The sequence below is a fragment of the Akebia trifoliata genome, chromosome 8 (genome assembly GCF_017979445.1).
Source record: "Akebia trifoliata isolate Shusen 1 chromosome 8, ASM1797944v1, whole genome shotgun sequence".
NCBI lineage: Eukaryota > Viridiplantae > Streptophyta > Magnoliopsida > Ranunculales > Lardizabalaceae > Akebia > Akebia trifoliata.
In genome coordinates, this window is record NC_141382.1 from 312,707 (window position 1) to 331,328 (window position 18,622).

Here is an 18,622-nt window from a genome sequence, read left to right on the forward strand (position 1 = left end):
ATTTTTCTCACATGTTATTAAATTTTTTTTTAAATATATCTATATTTTTCAATGACTATTGTCTAAGAGGTGGGGGTGGCCTAAGTAATAATTGGAGTGCCCTCAAAGAATGATTATTGTAGCAAATAAACGGCCAAAACCTCATTTTCTTTGGCACCATCCTTCCTTCCATCGATGGCGTTCTACGCAAACGGGCAGCTCCCCAATGTATGCAGCCCCTCAATTCGCCCACGGCGCAGGATAGCCACGACCAACCCCAACACACTCTCTGCTTCCACTCTTCTCCTCCCCACCTCTACCATCCAATGCGACCTTTCTTCCAACTTAAACCCTAAACCCTCAAAACCTTCACCCAACAAAACCCTATCAAAATCCCTCACCAAAACCCTAGCTTTCTCCACTGCTACTGGTCTCCTCTTCCACCTCTCCTCCATTCCTTCTCTCATCTTCTCTTCTGGTAATGGAGATTTTAACGGAACTGGTAATGGTGGAGGTCACGGATGGAACGGAGGAGGTGACGGTAACGGTAACGGTGATTTCTGGTCTAGAATATTCTCCCCCGCCGCAATTGCTAAAGATGAAGACTCTGAATCTCAAGAATGGGATTCTCATGGTCTTCCCGCCAACATTGTGGTTCAACTCAACAAGCTCAGTGGATTCAAGAAATATAAATTATCCGAGATTCTCTTCTTTGATCGACGAAGATGGATGACCGTTGGCACCGAAGATTCTTTCTTTGAGATGGTGTCGCTTAGGCCGGGAGGTATCTACACCAAAGCCCATCTCCAAAAGGAACTCGAAACCCTAGCGACATCTGGAATGTTTGAGAAGGTTGATTTAGAGGGGAAGACTAAGCCTGATGGAACCATAGGAATCACTATATCCTTCACTGAGAGTACATGGCAATCGGCTGATTCGTTCCGCTGCATTAATGTTGGGTTGATGCAGCAATCCAAACCTATTGAGATGGATGCCGACATGACTGAGAAGGAGAAAATCGAGTATTTCAGGAGTCAGGAGATTGACTATATGAGGAGAATTGAGAAGTCGAGGCCATGTTTGTTGCCTGTCCCAGTTCATCGGGAGGTCTTGCAGATGTTGAGGGATCAGGGGAAGGTGAGTGCACGGTTGCTTCAAAGGATTCGAGATCGCGTTCAGAAATGGTACCACGACGAAGGGTATGCTTGTGCCCAAGTGGTTAATTTTGGGAATTTAAACACCAAGGAGGTCGTCTGCGAAGTGGTCGAGGGGGATATTACCCGATTAGATATCCAGTTTCAAGATAAGCTTGGAAATGTGTGTGAGGGGAACACCCAACTCGCCGTTGCAATTTTAGAAAGTAATGTGGCCCAAGGACACATTTTTAACATCGGGGAAACTTTTTATAAATTTTCTAATATTAGTGAACCCACGTCCTGATGAGAAGAATGAGGGAGGAATCATAGTCGAGATAAAGGTTAAAGAACTTGAACAAAAGAATGCTGAAGTCAGCACAGAATGGAGTATTGTACCAGGTCGTCAAGGTCGACCCACCTTGGTAATATATACATACAACTATCTTTCTAAACTCTGTTTGTTGTTTGAATTTTGAATTTCGGATTTTTTTGGGTATTTCATGATTTAAATGTTCTACAATGGGTTTTGTTTTCTAATCATGGATTGTGTTCGACATCTCCTCCCAGGCTTCAATCCAGCCTGGTGGAACTGTTACAATTGAACATCGGAACCTCAAAGGACTCAACAGATCCCTAATTGGTTCAATAACCACTAGCAACTTCATTGATCCTCAGGTAACATGCACTTTTAATTGTTTTGGTTCTTAAAAAACATGGTTTTTACCTTCTTAATTTCTGGGTTTTTATGTTTCCATTTAACTTCTTGTTCAGGACGATCTTTCTTTCAAGTTTGAGTATGTACATCCATATCTTGATGGTGTATACAATCCTCGCAACCGTTCCTTCCGTGCAAGCTGTTTCAACAGCAGAAAATTGAGTCCAGTTTTCACAGGTGGGCCAGGGGTGGATGAAGTTCCTCCAATATGGATCGATCGGGCAGGTGTCAAAGCCAATATCACAGAGGTAGGTTGTGATGCTACTTCACAATATTGATTTTACTTGTTCTAGTTAGCTTGATGACAATATGATTTAAAGTTGCAAACCCACCCTTATATATCCTGATTTATCTGCACTTTGCAGAACTTTACCCGTCAGAGCAAATTCACCTATGGACTGGTTATGGAGAAGATTACAACACGTGATGAAAGCAGTCACATTTCTCAGAATGGTCAGCGACAGCTGCCAAGTGGAGGAATCAGCGCAGATGGACCTCCAACGACACTCAGTGGCACTGGCATTGACCAGATGGTATTTGCACAGGCAAATATCACACGTGATAACACCAAGTTTGTGAATGGAACAATCGTTGGTGAGAGAAATGTGTTTCAGGTGAATCTTTTATATGTTTAATCTTCCATATCATTGCATGTTATGGTTTCTTCCACTTTTGATGGCATGAGCGTGCTGCAATTTATTTCGGTTAAAATATAAATTTCAAAGAAGTATGCTCTGAATCCTATTCTGTACACTAGTATTGTACTGATGGAGGAATCAAGACCACAAATTTAATTCGGAACGTTGAAAATAAAATTCTTATTTTAGTTGCACAACTGTATTAATGTATTTATGTCATTCCTAGAATCCCAATGTGATTCTCAATGCATATTTTCTATTTTACTGAAAAAAGTGCAACTCCGGAAATGCCTCAGCTGTTATTTTATTTTATGCCCATGTGGATAATTGCGTCAGTGTTGATGAATTTTCTTTTCAAATATTTGATATGTGAACTCTAATGCTGAAGCAGTGTGGAACCCCCTCTGTGGGGACCTTTTTACCTTTTCGGAGGACAAACAGAAAAATTGAAAAAATAATAGTCATGGATTAGAAAACTAAAATTTCTAAAATCACTGGTGTATTTTTCTTCTCTCTAGTTACTCTATCATGGCAATTGTGAGAAATTTGGTGGTTGTTTTCATAAATGTTTATAATAGCCATGTTTTTCTCAACAATACTGATTAATGGAAATTCTGAATCCTACTTTAAAACTTGTCAATGTCATGTAAGCAGTTCACTTTGGTTCCCATTTAATTTGGAACATAACTGTTTAATACATTAGTATTTGATGTTTTGTCATCTTCAACAAAACCTTCTACTTTCCTCTAGTTTCTGTATCTTTGAATGGTATTTATTTCCTTGCTAATGTGATGCATTTTCATAAATAAACTTGCAGCTGGACCAGGGCCTTGGCATAGGCAGCAATTTCCCATTCTTCAACCGCCACCAGCTGACATTAACCCGCTTCATCCAGTTGAAACAGGTTGAAGAAGGTGCCGGTAAACCACCACCACCTGTGCTGGTCCTTCATGGCCACTATGGTGGTTGTGTAGGAGACCTCCCAAGTTATGATGCTTTTACACTTGGAGGTCCCTACTCTGTGAGGGGTTACAACATGGGTGAGCTGGGAGCTTGCAGAAACATTGTTGAGGTACGCATCACTGGAAAAAAAATTATATCAAGAATGAGGCCAGAAATGGTTGTTCATATGGTGTTTCATGATGTATTAGAAAGAGTTCTCACAGAAATTTGAGACTTCAGTTGGGAAAGTAGTAGCCAGCGAGAGCTAGAAATGGTTGTTCATGTGGTGTTCCGTGATATATTGGAAAGAGGTTCTCAAGAGTCAGCTTTCTTAGTTGGGAAAGTCTGGTTGTTCATTTGACTTATCTTATACAAGATTCTTTCAGAAAGTTGGAAAGTATCTGTTGAACTAACTAGAAGAAAGTTTAAGATGGGTGGTTCATCAAATTGTTTATCTTCCAGTATTTGAAATCTACTGAGGGGGAAACTATTGAATACTGATTTTGACATTGCTTTGTTCCCCATGCTTATGATCTTTCCACCTGTAAACTGTATCTGCAGTTTTCAAGAGGTGTACCTTTAGTTCTTTTGTTTTTTTATAGCTAACTTTATGCTTTGTTATGGTACGAACGTTACTGAGCTGTTTATTGGCAATGTAGTTTGGGAAGTACAAATCTGATTTGCATTTTTTTGCTAATAATACATGCAGCTTGCGGCTGAGTTGCGGATACCTGTAAGAGGAACGCATGTGTATGCATTTGCAGAGCACGGTAATGACTTGGGAAGCTCAAAGGATGTCAAGGGTAATCCAACAGAGTTTTACAGGCGAGAGGGGCAAGGCTCATCATACGGTGTCGGCGTCAAGTTGGGTCTTGCACGAGCTGAATATGCTGTTGATCACAACGCTGGGACGGGTGCTATATTCTTACGTTTTGGGGAGAGATTCTGAGTTGGATCATTCATGTTTAGTGTGCGTGTGTAATTTGAAAATTTTGCTTTAGATTTCCATTAGTGCGGTTGGGAAGAATTATTGGTTCTGTACTAGAGCCATCAATTCTGATAAGAGTTGTTATAAACTAGAAATATCTCCTGGTTTAAGCTTTAATGATTTTTTTAGCTTTTCTTGATTTCATTCTTGAATCTACACCATTGGTCCTGGCTCGTCATTTTAAATTATGCTTCAAACCTCTATAAATTAAATTTAGATTAAGTTTCAATGTCAGATGAATGTGGTGGAAATGCTCTGTGGCTAATGTTGGAAATCTGCATATTGATCTGCCTAAGAAGAGAATTTGATCATCAATAAACCTATTGATTGATCTGCCTTTCGGTCAAAGAGACATTTTTGGGTCCTAGACTTCTGTTAAAAGTAGTTAGGCGTGACAATTCCAACTAATTATGCATAATCATTCTAAAATTTTTCTCTCATTGGACATCCCCACCTTTTAAGCTGATTAGCATTGCATTGTGAGGATGGAAGGTCCCAAAAAAGTGAGACGAAGAACCAGAAGAACCAAAAGAACTTGGATGGAGACAATGGAAGCATATATGAATTCACTCTCAATGAGAAAAGATTTAGTTTTGGACGGCCCAATCCAAATCTTAGCGATATGGATTTGTTGTTGTTGTTGTACTCAATTTTTTCATGATCGTGGATAATTATTCTCCTATACCCAACATCATCAAAGCCTCATCTCAAGTTTAGGGTTAGTTGAATGGATCTTGTTCCTTCATTCAATTTTATGTAAAATCATGTCTTGTTATTTTCCATGCACAATCAAACATGGGCAATTGGATTACATGAAAAATTGTTTGCTCAACTGCTTGAGCAAATGATTTTCTCATGAAAATATTACTTGAAATAAACAGATATTTAATGATAAATCATTGCTCAATGAGAAAATGCCCAATGCATTGAACCTAAACACATGGAATTGAATTAAGAACTAGAGGTGCAGTACCCAGCACATACATTGATATTTTAAACATGGTAGATACGGATATGTGGATTGAAGGGGACTCATCTCTCGACCGCCTAGAATGAAAAAATAAATAAGAATGTAACAACCACTATCAAAATAAAAAATTGAAATAAAGGAACCATTCAACAATGAGGTGAATAAGTTGCATGGTGCTGCTAACTGGTAAGTTGTTGCAAATGAAGGTGCCAACTTGCTAGGTTGGTTAAAGTCTGATTGAATTTAGAACATTATACCACTACACGTCTCAGGTTGTTGGGCTTTGGCCTAGCAAGAGTATATAATTGGGGGCCGAAGCATGTCAGGAAAAAAAAAAAAAAAAGCAAAACAAAATTCGAAATACTATTTGAAGTTGCTTCATGAACACAAAAGAGAGAATTATATGCAACAAGAAAGAGGAAGTTGGGAAGTGTGACTAGGTTCTTTAAATTTTTAATCACCCTTTATTCTGAGTGATGATGGAGATAACCCATACTTTATGGACAAAGCAAGGTTCTCTCTTCTTAATTTGATTTGTTATGCACTCCCTTGAAGAAGAAAATATGGCATCGTTATCTCATATAGCTTATATTACAATGATCTAGATGTATAATTCTTTCCCTGATTTCTTGTCCGTTCGATTGTGTTTGATCTCCTTCACATCAAACATCATTACTGCCTAGTATAGCATCATAGTTCTGATCAAATGTTCTAGAAAACAATGAAAATAGACTTTCACATATTGAAATATGAATCCAAATCATAATCTAAGTAACTAAAGCAACTGAAAAGAAACCTCCAACCAAAGCAAAGGATATATGCTAAAGTAGTAAATGTGTCAGAGAGAGGAAACAACATTACTCCAGGTGTGCCTGTAAGAGTTGTAGTTACCCAACTCCATGTATTTGTCTCTATCACTCTTCAAGGTTATTTTTTACCCTTATTTTGGTGGGCCTACATTCCAATTATCTTGATTGGTGGTGTCTAGTGTTTACGTCCAAAAATAGTATGCTACGTGGCAAACAAAAGTGTGGAGTTGGGAAACATTACCCAACTCCTGGAATAGAGAGCATCAGCTTTCTTTACTTAAATCTGGTTATTTATCCCTAAGCAACTAACATTTCATTGTCAAGAAGCCATTCTCCAGCACCCACACACCACCCTCATCAAAGTTCGGAAATCAGATTATGCCAACTTCTTTTAGTCTCTTCACCTTCCTCTTCTACCTCTTCATCTACCTCTCCTTCACAAGTACTACTCTCTTTCTTACTCTCTTACTGATAGAGATTAGTTGGTTGCATTATATGATCATGTGTATGAGATGCACTCTATCATTTTATAGTACATCTTACAACATATCTTTTAGAGATTTAGATAGCATTGTTAAGATCAATTAGATATATAAAGTGAAGTAATTTCTACTGATTTTTTTTTTGGTGTGTGGATGTAGATGGGACTCAACTCATTCTAGTAAACAACTGCAAAGAAAGCGTATGGCCTGGCTTCCTTGGTAGTGTAGGACATGCCTCTCCAGGAAATGGTGGTCTCCATCTTAACTTTGGCGACGAGGTAGTCATCGATGTTGGTGAAAGATGGTCTGGAAGGATATGGGGTAGACAAGGTTGTCGTTTCAACGAAAATGGCACGGGCTCATGTGACACAGGCGATTGTGCTGGCTTACTACATTGCAAGGATACAGCTGGGGTGCCCCCAGCCACAGTAGTGGAGATGACGCTCGGGACCTCGAATTCTCCCTTACATTACTATGATGTGAGCTTGGTCGATGGATTCAACCTTCCAATTACTATGGTTCCAGTGGGAGGTGGGGTTGGGTGTGGCGTTGCAGGATGTGAGCTTGACTTAAACTTATGCTGCCCTTCGGCATTGGAGGTGAAGCGAGGAGGTAAGGTGGTTGGGTGCAAGAGTGCTTGCTTGGCTATGCAATCGGCTAAGTATTGTTGCACTGGAGACTATGCCAATGCTAAGACTTGTAAACCCACCCTCTTTGCCCACCTTTTCAAGGCCATATGCCCAAGGGCCTATACCTACGCCTTCGATGATTCTTCCAGCCTTCACAAATGCAGGGCACCTCGGTATGTAGTCACCTTCTGCCCTCCGCAATGATGAGAACTCAGTATGTGGGGAACTTGGCATTGTCAGACATATAGTTCCCTATTGTGACTGTTGATGTATATTTTTACTTGGTTTGCTTCAATACTAAGAGGTTAGGTTTTTTGTTTGCTTGGTTATGGATGTATCGGGTTTTGTTCCTATTTACTAATATACGAAATCCTATTTCACATAGTATAGTTGATCTTCTTGTTGTCGTCTTGTAAAATTTACAAAGTCACATTTTATCTTTGATAGTATCTCTTCAATCACATATGGTGCAGCCCCTCTTTAATCCTTCAGCTCTCATTCCGTATGCAGCAACTTCTTTAATCACTCCATAAACCTATAGAATAAAGTGCATCTCATTTGTTTTCAGATATAGATGTTTTGAATTTACTTTGCCTTAGATCCTACTTATTTTAAGTAGAAAAAAAAAAATACGAAATAAAATTTTCAGGCTCATCTCACTCTCTACTGATCCTTAAGATCTTGGAGCTCTCCGGTATTTATAAATTCTTTCTTAATAGAAGTAACATACAGATTGAAGGTTCAAAAAGAGCGAAAGAAAACCTAGAATCGAATGAATACACTTGTGATAGGAGATGTAGTTTTAGTCCGAAGCGAATGGAGGAAGAAGATTGATTCAACTGATCCCAAAATTTTAAGTTACGGCTTTGATAATGGTAGTGATGTATCTTGTTGCACAGTCTGAGTCAACTCACTGGGTCAGATTTAACCCAAACTGGCCAATCCAGATTCCTGAAGTAGAAATGTCATTAACTTCCAATAAACAAGTGATGAAACATGGGTTTTTTTCCTTTTGTTTTTCTTTCACATTGTTGTCCCTTCTATGTAATTGGGAGCAAAGATACAAATAGAAAACTCTGAAAAACGTCTCAGATGGAGTTTCCAGAGTGCATAGCAGATCATCCAAAAGCTAACACCACCCAAGACTAATAATCTATTCTCTATAGTCAAACAAGAAGCAAAATCCAGTGACCCCTTTGAGGGAATCAGTTTTCGATGACAAACAAGATTACTTCGCAGTCTGTATCTCTGTGTATATGTTGAGCACCTCTGTAATAAGGGTACAGGAATCATAATCTAATCAGAGAAAGAAAATGGGTTTAAACATTGAGAATGGGAACACAAAAAGTGAGGAAATACCCGGCTGGGGGACATCTATACCCGTACAGAATGTTCAGGAAATGGTGAGGAGAGACTCTTCAATAGTTCCTGAGAGATATATAAGGAACCATGAAGATAGACCCAGTGATGTAGATATCTCACATATTTCCTCCCAAGTACCTGTAATTGATCTATCATTGCTTTCCAATGGGGATGACAAGGAGCTTGAGAATTTTGATTTGGCTTGCAAGGACTGGGGCTTCTTTCAGGTAATTAATTAGTCAAAAAATATACGTAGTTTACAAAGTGATCGACTGACTCATGTGTGTTTCTCTCTATATAACAATATATGTAGTGATGGAAACAATATTAGGTTCAGTCTCTAGATAACAGTATCTCCAAGTTGGGGCCATCTAATACTGAGTTGCAGACTTTGCATGGCACCAGTCTTTATGTTCTATCGTAAATATGTTTGATAACTCTTAAAAAAAAAAAAAAAAAAAAACACTTTCAGGTAATCAATCATGGGGTAGCAGCAGAAGTATTGCAGAGGATGAAGGATACCATAGCTGAGTTCTTCAAACTTCCCTTTGAAGAGAAAAAGAAGTATTCAATGGCTCCAAATGACCTACAAGGATATGGGCAAGCTTATGTAGTCTCCGAAGAGCAGAAATTAGATTGGGGAGATTTACTATTTTTGGTTATTTATCCTTCCCAGTTTAGGAAACTCAAGTATTGGCCAACCACACCACCCAAACTCAAGTATGCCTTCTGAGTTCTGTTAGTAGCTTGATGACTTGCAGATATGTAATTTTATTTAAATAAATAAATAAAAATCTCGTTTTGCAGAGATGCTATTGAAGCATATTCGGCTGAACTGAAGAAGGTAGCAGAGATACTGCTTGGTACCTTATCTTTGATGATGGGAATGGACAAGGATGCTCTGCTTGGAATGCACAAGGAGGTGATGCAAGCTCTTCGTGTGAACTACTATCCCATTTGTTGCAAGCCTGATCAAGTACTCGGTGTCAGTCCACACTCAGATACGAGCTCTATAACCATACTCATGCAAGATGATGATGTCAACGGCCTACAAATTCGGCATAATGAAGGATGGGTGCTTGTTAAGCCAATGCCAAATGCTCTAGTCGTGAATATTGGAGACATTATTGAGGTATTTTCCAAGAATCTGACATAATGGAAGCGTGTGAATCAATATATTCGAAAGGAATTAAGAGATTGTGTTCAATGGAACACACACAACCAGTTTGAATCAATAGATTCAAGCTTGGAAAAGAAGGGAAAACCAAAAAAATAAAAAATAAATCAAACAAGAGAAATAGCTAAATTCATAATTTATTGAATGAATTGTTATGTATTCAACTGAATTTCATTTTTGAAGCTCCTTATATAGATAATTTCACCACAACAACTTAGAAACCTTTTAAAAAGTAACTTTCCTAACCTATCTATAACATATAATAACAACTTTCAAAACTTATTATAACTCAATTTAGACACTTAAAAGCACTCTAATTATATAGCCTAAAGTATAAAACGAATTTTAACAAAATAGAAACCTAAAAATCCTAATAGAAGTGGGAAACTACTTAGAATTGTAGTTGTCCTGCATCAGCATCTCCTATCTATCTCAGTAGTTCTTTCTCCAAAAGCTGACGGAGTAAAAATTTACAGATTGAAGCTCCATAGCTAAGTCATAGAAAGAAACTAAAATTAACAATTTCCTTTTAAATTGTCCCAATATTCCATAATGGATCAAGAGTGATAAAAATGATGACAACCATCTCTAACCCCCCCTCCTCTTTTTTGACCTCTTTTGTTTCAGATTTGGAGCAATGGGAAGTACAAAAGCATCGAGCACAGAGCTATAACCAATCAAAACAAGGCAAGGATTTCTTTAGCATCATTTGTATTCCCAAAAGATGATGCGGAAATAGAGCCATTGGATCAGATGGTAGATTGTCAACATCCCCTTAGAATGTACAAGAAGATCAAGTATGGAGATTATCTTAAGCATTCTTTGGAAAGAAAAATGGAGGGAAAAGTGCACACCCAAATCGTAAAATTTGAAAATTAAGTAAAGATTTCTAATTTGTGCTAATGCCTTCAAGATCCTCTGATCTTAAAATAGAAGAGTATATACAGAGATGCGTCTTCCAGTCTCTCTAAGTGTGGTTTTTCTCTCTACTAGTTGGATTTTGTTATACAAAGTAATCTCACCAATATCTCCCTTGTATTCTTAATCTATGTTTCTACTTGAACTATACGTTCAGAGGAAGCAATGTAATGAAAGCCCACATCCTGATTTCTTTACAGAATCAAAAATGAATGACTGGATAATCTTGAGCTCAGGATTAGCTATAACTACTCTAAACTTCTCAGTGGACGGCCAGTCCATTTTCCAAAAATGCAAATTTCACTAATTACCAAAATCGGGTGACAATTTTACAATTATTTCTTCGGAATAATGGATTCTTATGCATTGGAAGGACCATGTAAAACCAGTAAACAATGAAGATGCTCTCAGATTTAAAATAGCCAAATAGACTTAGTTACATATTACAGTATTATCCCTATACTATAAAAATAATCATTTTGGTTCAGAATTCTATTTTACCAGCCGTGGTTTCTTTTTCTACATTTTCTTTCTTACCCAAACTCAACCTAGTTTTGGAAATTTAGATGCAATTCGGAGCCATGCATACGAAGTGCATATAAATCTGATTTTCAAATGTAATAATCTTGCAAAAAGTCAGTATTAATAACACCTGCAGGTAATAAACAATGAGGTTGTGCAGTATAGCACCAAAGGGTGTCACATATGGATTTCTCCAACTTCCATTTGAATCAAAGAGCATTCAACTCGGATCACAAGCATCCAAAATTTTCAGGCTCATCTCACTCTCTACCGCTCCTTAAGATCATGAGCTCTCTGGTACTTATAAATTCTTTCTTAATAAAAGGAAAATACAGATTGAAGGTTCAAAAAGAGCAAAAGAAGACCCAGAATTCAATGAATACACATGTGATAGGAGATGTAGTTTTAGTCCGAATCGAATGGAAGAAGAAGATTGATTCAACTGATCCCAAAATTTTAATCTATGGCTTTGATAATGGTAGTGATGTTTCTTGTTGCACATTCTGAGTCAACTCACAGGGTCAAATTTAGCCAAAACTGGCCAATCCAGATTCCTGAAGTCGAAATGTCATTAACTTCCAATAAACAAGTGATGAAACATGGTTGTTTTTTTTCTTTCTTTCACATTGTTGTCCCTTCTATGTAATTGGGTAATTGGAAGCACAGATACAAATAGAAAACTCTGAAAAACGTCTCAGAAGTTAAAATTTCTAAATGACCCAAATCATCCTCCACGGAGTTTCCAAAGCATATCAGATCATCCAAAAGCTAACACCACCCAAGACTAATAATCTATTCTCCATTCACTAAATATCCATAGTCAAACAAGAAACAAAATCCAGTGATCCCTTTCAGGGCATCAGTTTTCGATGACAAACAAGATTACTTCGCCATCTGTATCTCTGTGTATATGTATATGAGCACCTCAGTAGTATGGCTTCCGGAATCATAATCTAATCATAGAAAGAAAAATGAGTTTAACTATTGAAAGTGAGGAAATACCCATCTGGGGGACATCTATACCTGTACAGAATGTTCAGGAAATGGTGAGGAGAGACTCTTCATTTGTTCCTGAGAGATATATAAGGAACCATGAAGATAGACCCAGTGATAGTGATGCAGATATCTCACATATTTCCTCCCAAGTACCTGTCATTGATCTATCATTGCTTTCCAATGGAGACAACAAGGAGCTCGAGAATTTCGATTTGGCTTGCAAGGACTGGGGCTTCTTTCAGGTAATGAGTAAAAAAATATACGTAGTTTACAACTGACTCATGTGTGTTTCTTTCTATATAACAATATCTGTAGTGATGGACACAATAACAGGTTCAAGATCCCAAGTTGGGGCCATCTAATACTGAGTTGCAGACTTTGCATGGCACCAAGTTTTTATGTTATATTGTAAATATGTTTGATAACTCTAAAAAACAAACACTTTCAGGTAATCAATCATGGGGTAGCAGCAGAACTATTGCAGAGGATGAAGGATACCATAGCTGGGTTCTTCAAACTTCCCTTTGAAGAGAAAAAGAAGTATTCAATGGCTCCAAATGACCTACAAGGATACGGGCAAGCTTATGTGGTCTCTGAAGAGCAGAAATTGGATTGGGCGGATGCACTAATTTTTCTTATTTATCCTTCCCAGTTTAGGAAACTCAAGTATTGGCCAACGACACCACCCGAACTCAAGTATGCCTTTTGAGTTCCGTTAGTGTAGCTCAATGACTTGCAGATATGTAATTCTTTTTTCTTTTAAATCTCATTTTGCAGAGGTGCTATTGAAGCATATTCGGCTGAGGTGAAGAAGGTAGCAGAGATACTACTTGGTACCTTGTCTTTGATGATGGGGATGGACAAGGATGATCTGCTTGGAATGCACAAGGAGGTGATGCAAGCTCTGCGTGTGAACTACTATCCCATTTGCTACAAACCTGATCAAGTACTTGGTGTCAGTCCGCACTCAGATACTAGCTCTATAACCATACTCATGCAAGATGATGATGTTATCGGCCTACAGATTCGACATGGTGGAGGATGGGTGCCTGTTGAGCCAATACCAAATGCTCTAGTCGTGAATATTGGAGACATTATTGAGGTATTTTTCAAGAATCTCTTATCCATCTCAGTAGTTCTTTCTCCAAAAGCTGGCAAGAGTAAAAGTTTACAGATTGAAGCTCACAGCTAATCATAAAAAAGAAACTAAATTTAACAATTTCCTTTAAAACCATCCCAATATTGCATAATGAAAGCATCTCTAAACTTTTTTTTTTTTTTTTGTATCAGATTTGGAGCAATGGGAAGTACAAAAGCATCGAGCACAGAGCTATAACTAATCAAAACAAGGCAAGGATTTCTTTAGCATCATTTATATGTCCAAATGATGACGTGGAAATAGAGCCATTGGATCAGATGGTAGATTGTCAACAGCCCCTTAGAATGTATAAGAAGATCAAGTATGGAGATTATCTTAGGTATTCTATGGAGAGAAAAATGGAGGGAAAAGCGCACACCCATATCGCAAAAATTAAGTAAAGATTTCTAATTTGTGCTAATGCCTTCAAGATCCTCTGATCTTAAAATAGAAAGAGTACATAAGGAGATGCGTCTCCAAAGTCTATGGTTTTTTCCCCTACTATTGGGATTTTGTTATGCAAAGCAATCTCACCAATATTTCCCTTGTATTCTTAATCTATGTCTCTACTTGAACTATATATTCAGAGGAAGCTATGTAATGAAGCCCACATCCTGATTTCTTTACGGCATGACAAATGAATGACTGGATAGTCTTGAGCTCAGGATTAGCTATAACTACTCTTAACTTGTCAGTGGACAACCAGTCCAGATTCCAAAAGTGCAAATTTCACTAATTACCAAAATTGGGTGACAATTATTCCTTCAGAATCATGGATTCTTATGCATTGGAAGGACCATGTAACACCAGTAAACAATGAAGATGCTCTCAGATTTAAAATAGCCAAATAGACTTAGTTACATATTACAGTCTTATCCATATACTAAAAAAATAATCATTGAAGTTCAGAATTCTATTTTACCAAACCGTAGTATCTTTTTCTTCAGTTTCTATTCTTTCACAAACTCAACCTAGGTTTGGCAATTTAGATGCAATTCAGAGCCATGAGTCCAAGGTGCATATAAATCTGAATTCCAAATTTAATAATCTTGCAAAAAAGTCGGTATTAATAACACCAACGAGGTTGTGCAGTATAGCACTAAAAGGTGTGTCACAGATGGATTTCTCTAACTTCTATTTGAATCAAAGAGCATTCAACGGCTACAAAATGGTACACCAGGATACGGAAAATGCCTACATGGTCTCTGAAGAATGGTAACTGGACTGGGAGATACATTAACATGTGTCTGTTTATCCTGCTTTCCTAGATCACTGTCCTGAGTTTTCCTCAATAGCTTGGTGAAATTTTCTTATTTGCATCAAGCATATTCGGCTTGCACCAACTATTCCCAAAAAAGTTGAGATTAATCTCACCTGCAGAACATTGCAATCAGAGGCAGTAAAACCAAAATTCTGTGGTCGGACTCCCTTAGAACCCAACTTCACGACTACCTTCCAAAAAATAAAATAGTAGTAACAGTCTGAGATCGGATAATTGTGGAGTTGATGACAAATGTACAAGCAATGAACAATCTATTGTGGGGCCTACTCAAGTATATAAATTTCTTGTGAAGAAATTGTTCGACAATGGAGAAAAAGGACTTGATATAAAATCGAAAACAACATATGGATGGCCATTTGAAAAACCGACAGAATCATCTCCGAGGCTTGAGCACCTTGATCTCTTTCCCACAGTGTCTGATTGAAAGCCAGTGCAAGTCCTTCAGGTTTAGTGATACAGATGGCCAACAACATGATCCAAACTACGCAAGAACAGACTCTTCAAATTAAGTGGACCCCAAAGATTATACATGCCTCCAACATATAGATCACTTAAAATTATTTTGAGTGTCATGTGCAGGGGTCTTATACATAACATGTAATTACTGGTTGCTGATCAACTAGAATTTAGTTCACTTGGGTCATCAAACCATCAACATTATCATTATCTTAAATAATGTTCATCACACCTTTTCAGGATCAGAAACAGGATACATTCATGTTCCACAGTTCCAGCACTCAATCATATCTTAACTTGGCCATGAACACATTGAACACATGCAAAATATAGTAGAAGTGAGGCCATGAACCAGAAAGAACGTAGACCAAGGTACTGAGAGAGAATATGAACACACAAAAATTAAAAGAAGACAACTTTAGACTAGTGAATAGTGGAACATAAATCTTTCAGCTGATCCCAAATTGATGGTGTTCAATAAACCAACAATGCAGGAGGTGCAAATAGTTTTTTTTTTTCCATCAAATTGCAAAATGGGTGTGTTAATGCATACTTCATTCCAAACACCAAATGCAGGAAAATAATTTGCATGGGAGTATTTTGGTCCATACATTTGCGAAGATTACTTTTTTTTATAAAGATTTTTAGTAGTGATTCTGCTATGTAATAACTCACTTAAATCTGCTTAAATTACAATGTTGGTTGGTAAGGGTACTGTTAGCGCTTAGATTTTTCCCAAGTAGACCTGCTAATGTGATTAAATGGGACTTGATGAAAAGAACGTAAACGAATTCTTGCTTTCCTAAGTGGATAGTCCTTTGTTTATGTTATTTTGCAGAATTTTCTGTTGAGAAGGAACTATGGATCCACCCCCAACCCCTTGTGATTTCTTTGGTTACTTTATCTCACCATGAAAAAAAATCTTATTCGTCTAGAAACCACAATAAAATCTGAAAGCCAAAAACAGTGTAAAACATTAGGGAGTTGAACAAACAATAACATCTAAGAAGAGAACTAAAAAGTAAAACCATGAACCAAGCTTACAATATGCTAACGCCTTCCAGAACTCTGAACACCACTCTAGAGTGGAGCATAAGTAAAAGAATGTAAAATAAAGCATGGGTACACGTGTTTTACTCTTTACCCAAAGAACCCTATATTTGGGTCTAAGAACTAGTTACTACCATCTGATTCAGTGCATAAACATTAATGAAGAACAAAATGTAAAAAATATGTTCCACTGCTCAATTTTACGGACGAGAATAATATTTGAGCCGAATACATATGGTTAAATTTTGGAAAGTAATTTTAGTTTTAATCCATTGATTTCAATCTGATAGAGGGAAGTACAAGGAATAAAAGCCATCAATACCATAATAATAGATAGCAAAGCTCAAGAAGATCGATTGACTCACCTCTTATAATCTATGAAAGTCTAGAATTTTTAATTATCATTGGGAGTTACATGATGGCGTGACACATTATTACCACACCAATCTCTCTGCGGCTCCCTAAACATATTATAGTGATTCGGATCGAACCCATGATAGGCGGCACTACCTGTATTGCCTACTAACATTCCCATATGGCCTTGCCCGTGGGGTAATCCAAGATATGGCATAGACATCAATGGCACCCCATATGACATTGGAACCGGCATATACCCTTGTTGGCTGGACTCATGTAGGCTTTGCGGAACAGGGGTTGACGCAAAGAGTGGGTCTGATGACGAAGGACCCTCATTCGATAACCCTTGCATCCTTTTCATATATTGCCGGTACTTCTGGAGATGGCTTGCAACGTTCTCTCGCGTCAGACCCTCGACGTTCATGAACTGCATAATTGTCTTTGGTACAGCATTTTTAATACCCAAATGTGTGATTACATCGACAAATCGCTTGTGAAGTTGTGGGGTCCAAACCAATCGAGGCCTCTTCAGGGTTTGAGCGGATTGATCATCGTTAGAATTCTCCAGTTGTAGAGCAGAAGAAACATCTTCTGCATTCTCCAATCTCCTTAATTTCCGAATTGAGGACCCATCTTTGGTAGAGTTCCCGAGTTTTTCATTTTCAAGTTCTTGTTCGGGTTCGTCTCCTTCGACAACAACAGAGTCTCGACTCCGACTTCGATCCTCTGTGAAAGAAGGCAATTGCTTGAGATTACTCGACAAAAAGGCCTGATTTTGTCGACAAAGACTCGATAGTGTGGTCTGCGAAGCTCGATTGACATCGATCATGGTTCGACATGGCTCGGGGGTAATACTGAAAGCTGAAGCGAGCTCTGGTGAGATCAGAGGCTGAGACAGAGGTGTGAGATCATCTACGCTTGGCAATCCATCCTCCCATTCTAGTACTCGTTCTTCATCTTCATCGCCTTCGTAATCTCTCATCTGCACATCTTCTCCCATTTATGAATCACAAACTGAAATCAAGAATTCAGAATTGAGACAGAGAATAGATCAAAGCTTCGGATCAAAGCTGTCTATCTTTAAGAAACTCTGAAATTCGTCGAAAGAAAATAAATTAGGTTTTGGGAAACATGGATTCCATGTAAAAGAGTAACGATTCGAAGAAGCAATTAGGTTTTTTTTTTTTTCGTGATCGAAGACGGCGGCCGAGAGATGGAGAGAGAGAGAGAGGTTTGTAGATATTTCGATAAGCTTCGGAAGAATCGCAATTTTTTAATAAAATTTTAATCTATCTTTTAGCTTTTATGCAGCGAAAGGACATAAAAAGTGCAATATATCTGATTCCCCGCTCACGTGGATGTCTTAGCCAGATATTTTCGCTTCCCTCTTCAATTTTTTTTCATAAAATCTATCTTTTCGTAGATATTTATTTAGATAATTTACACATTGACCTCTAATTTTTAATAAATACTTAAGAAACACTAACATTTTGAACTGATCTAATACGGCCCCTCCACCGTGATTTTTACTAAAAGATCCCAAATTATTATTTTTCTAAAAAGTGAAGATGATGGCATTTAAATAATTTTTTTATTTTATTTTATTAGAGAACACTAGGATCAAAAAGGGGATTTCATCAGTACAATTTTTTTACTAGGTAATTTTAAAAATTCTTTAATCAATATTTTAAATTATAAATAAATCGACTAATTTAATACATGTGTGTTTGCACATGTCATCTTTTAGTTATTCTAAATCAGATTCACCTTCTTATCCGAATTACCTTAAAAAATAGACTAATGATAAGATGACTTATTAAAACACACACGATTTGTAAACGTGGTAAGCGCATAGAAAATCACATATCATTTTTCTTGTGTATCTCGAAGAAAAAGATCTATGGTTTTTTGCATTTGCCACGCCAAACACGTACAGACCACATATTGAGTACGTTTTTTCGAGTTAGATTATCACTACTTTTAAATATAAAAAAAAAATAAAAAAAAATTATAAATAAATAAATCTTACAAAAATTATTATAAAAAAAGTAATACAATTTTTATAATTTCAAATCG

The 18,622-nt window shown here is 37.5% G+C and overlaps 5 protein-coding genes across 8 annotated transcripts; 4 read left to right on the forward strand and 1 right to left on the reverse strand.

Annotated features, from left to right (window-relative positions):
- The first annotated feature begins 109 nt into the window (after window positions 1-109).
- LOC147395218 (protein TOC75-3, chloroplastic-like) lies at window positions 110-4,542 on the forward strand. The gene is given in 7 exon segments (XM_086449881.1): window positions 110-1,400; window positions 1,402-1,537; window positions 1,683-1,790; window positions 1,887-2,078; window positions 2,196-2,444; window positions 3,286-3,540; window positions 4,120-4,542. Coding segments are annotated over 7 exon segments (2,406 nt in total). The 5' UTR covers window positions 110-174; the 3' UTR covers window positions 4,360-4,542.
- A 1,950-nt stretch (window positions 4,543-6,492) lies between these two features.
- On the forward strand, window positions 6,493-7,675 carry LOC147395219 (thaumatin-like protein). The gene is made up of 2 exons (XM_086449890.1): window positions 6,493-6,619; window positions 6,819-7,675. The coding sequence occupies exons 1-2, from the start codon at window positions 6,556-6,558 to the stop codon at window positions 7,490-7,492; spliced, it is 738 nt and encodes a 245-aa protein (XP_086306016.1). The 5' UTR covers window positions 6,493-6,555; the 3' UTR covers window positions 7,493-7,675.
- A 492-nt stretch (window positions 7,676-8,167) lies between these two features.
- LOC147395220 (protein LATERAL BRANCHING OXIDOREDUCTASE 1-like) lies at window positions 8,168-10,927 on the forward strand. The gene is made up of 4 exons (XM_086449884.1): window positions 8,168-8,877; window positions 9,123-9,370; window positions 9,458-9,782; window positions 10,455-10,927. The coding sequence occupies exons 1-4, from the start codon at window positions 8,602-8,604 to the stop codon at window positions 10,704-10,706; spliced, it is 1,101 nt and encodes a 366-aa protein (XP_086306010.1). The 5' UTR covers window positions 8,168-8,601; the 3' UTR covers window positions 10,707-10,927.
- LOC147395221 (transcription factor PCL1-like) lies at window positions 9,480-17,847 on the reverse strand. 4 transcript variants are annotated; one of them, XM_086449887.1, is made up of 2 exons: window positions 16,555-17,847; window positions 9,480-9,618 (listed from the first exon to the last, which is right to left on the reverse strand). In XM_086449887.1, exon 1 carries the CDS (start codon window positions 17,544-17,546, stop codon window positions 16,584-16,586), a length of 963 nt encoding a protein of 320 aa, XP_086306013.1. In that variant the 5' UTR covers window positions 17,547-17,847; the 3' UTR covers window positions 9,480-9,618; window positions 16,555-16,583. The 4 variants fall into 4 exon arrangements, with proteins under 4 accessions (XP_086306013.1, XP_086306012.1, XP_086306011.1 ...); XM_086449886.1 differs by lacking the exon at window positions 9,480-9,618 and adding an exon at window positions 9,677-9,797; XM_086449885.1 differs by lacking the exon at window positions 9,480-9,618 and adding an exon at window positions 12,512-13,201.
- Window positions 12,239-13,802, forward strand: LOC147395222 (protein LATERAL BRANCHING OXIDOREDUCTASE 1-like). The gene is made up of 4 exons (XM_086452286.1): window positions 12,239-12,505; window positions 12,712-12,959; window positions 13,041-13,365; window positions 13,554-13,802. Exons 1-4 carry the CDS (start codon window positions 12,239-12,241, stop codon window positions 13,800-13,802), a joined length of 1,089 nt encoding a protein of 362 aa, XP_086308412.1.
- Window positions 17,848-18,622: the final 775 nt, after the last annotated feature.

What these genes read in the sequence shown, in the direction of transcription:
- LOC147395220 (XM_086449884.1), top strand. Translation starts at nt 8,602, where the DNA reads ATGGGTTTAAACATTGAGAATGGGAACACAAAAAGTGAGGAAATACCC. An exon ending in ACCACACCACCCAAACTCAA is followed by an intron (nt 9,371 to 9,457) that starts GTATGCCTTCTG and finishes CTCGTTTTGCAG; the next exon opens with AGATGCTATTGAAGCATATT. An exon ending in ATATTGGAGACATTATTGAG is followed by an intron (nt 9,783 to 10,454) that starts GTATTTTCCAAG and finishes CTTTTGTTTCAG; the next exon opens with ATTTGGAGCAATGGGAAGTA.
- LOC147395221 (XM_086449887.1), bottom strand. Translation starts at nt 17,546, where the DNA reads ATGGGAGAAGATGTGCAGATGAGAGATTACGAAGGCGATGAAGATGAA.
- LOC147395219 (XM_086449890.1), top strand. Translation starts at nt 6,556, where the DNA reads ATGCCAACTTCTTTTAGTCTCTTCACCTTCCTCTTCTACCTCTTCATC. An exon ending in CATCTACCTCTCCTTCACAA is followed by an intron (nt 6,620 to 6,818) that starts GTACTACTCTCT and finishes GTGTGGATGTAG; the next exon opens with ATGGGACTCAACTCATTCTA.
- LOC147395222 (XM_086452286.1), top strand. Translation starts at nt 12,239, where the DNA reads ATGAGTTTAACTATTGAAAGTGAGGAAATACCCATCTGGGGGACATCT. An exon ending in ACGACACCACCCGAACTCAA is followed by an intron (nt 12,960 to 13,040) that starts GTATGCCTTTTG and finishes CTCATTTTGCAG; the next exon opens with AGGTGCTATTGAAGCATATT. An exon ending in ATATTGGAGACATTATTGAG is followed by an intron (nt 13,366 to 13,553) that starts GTATTTTTCAAG and finishes TTTTTGTATCAG; the next exon opens with ATTTGGAGCAATGGGAAGTA.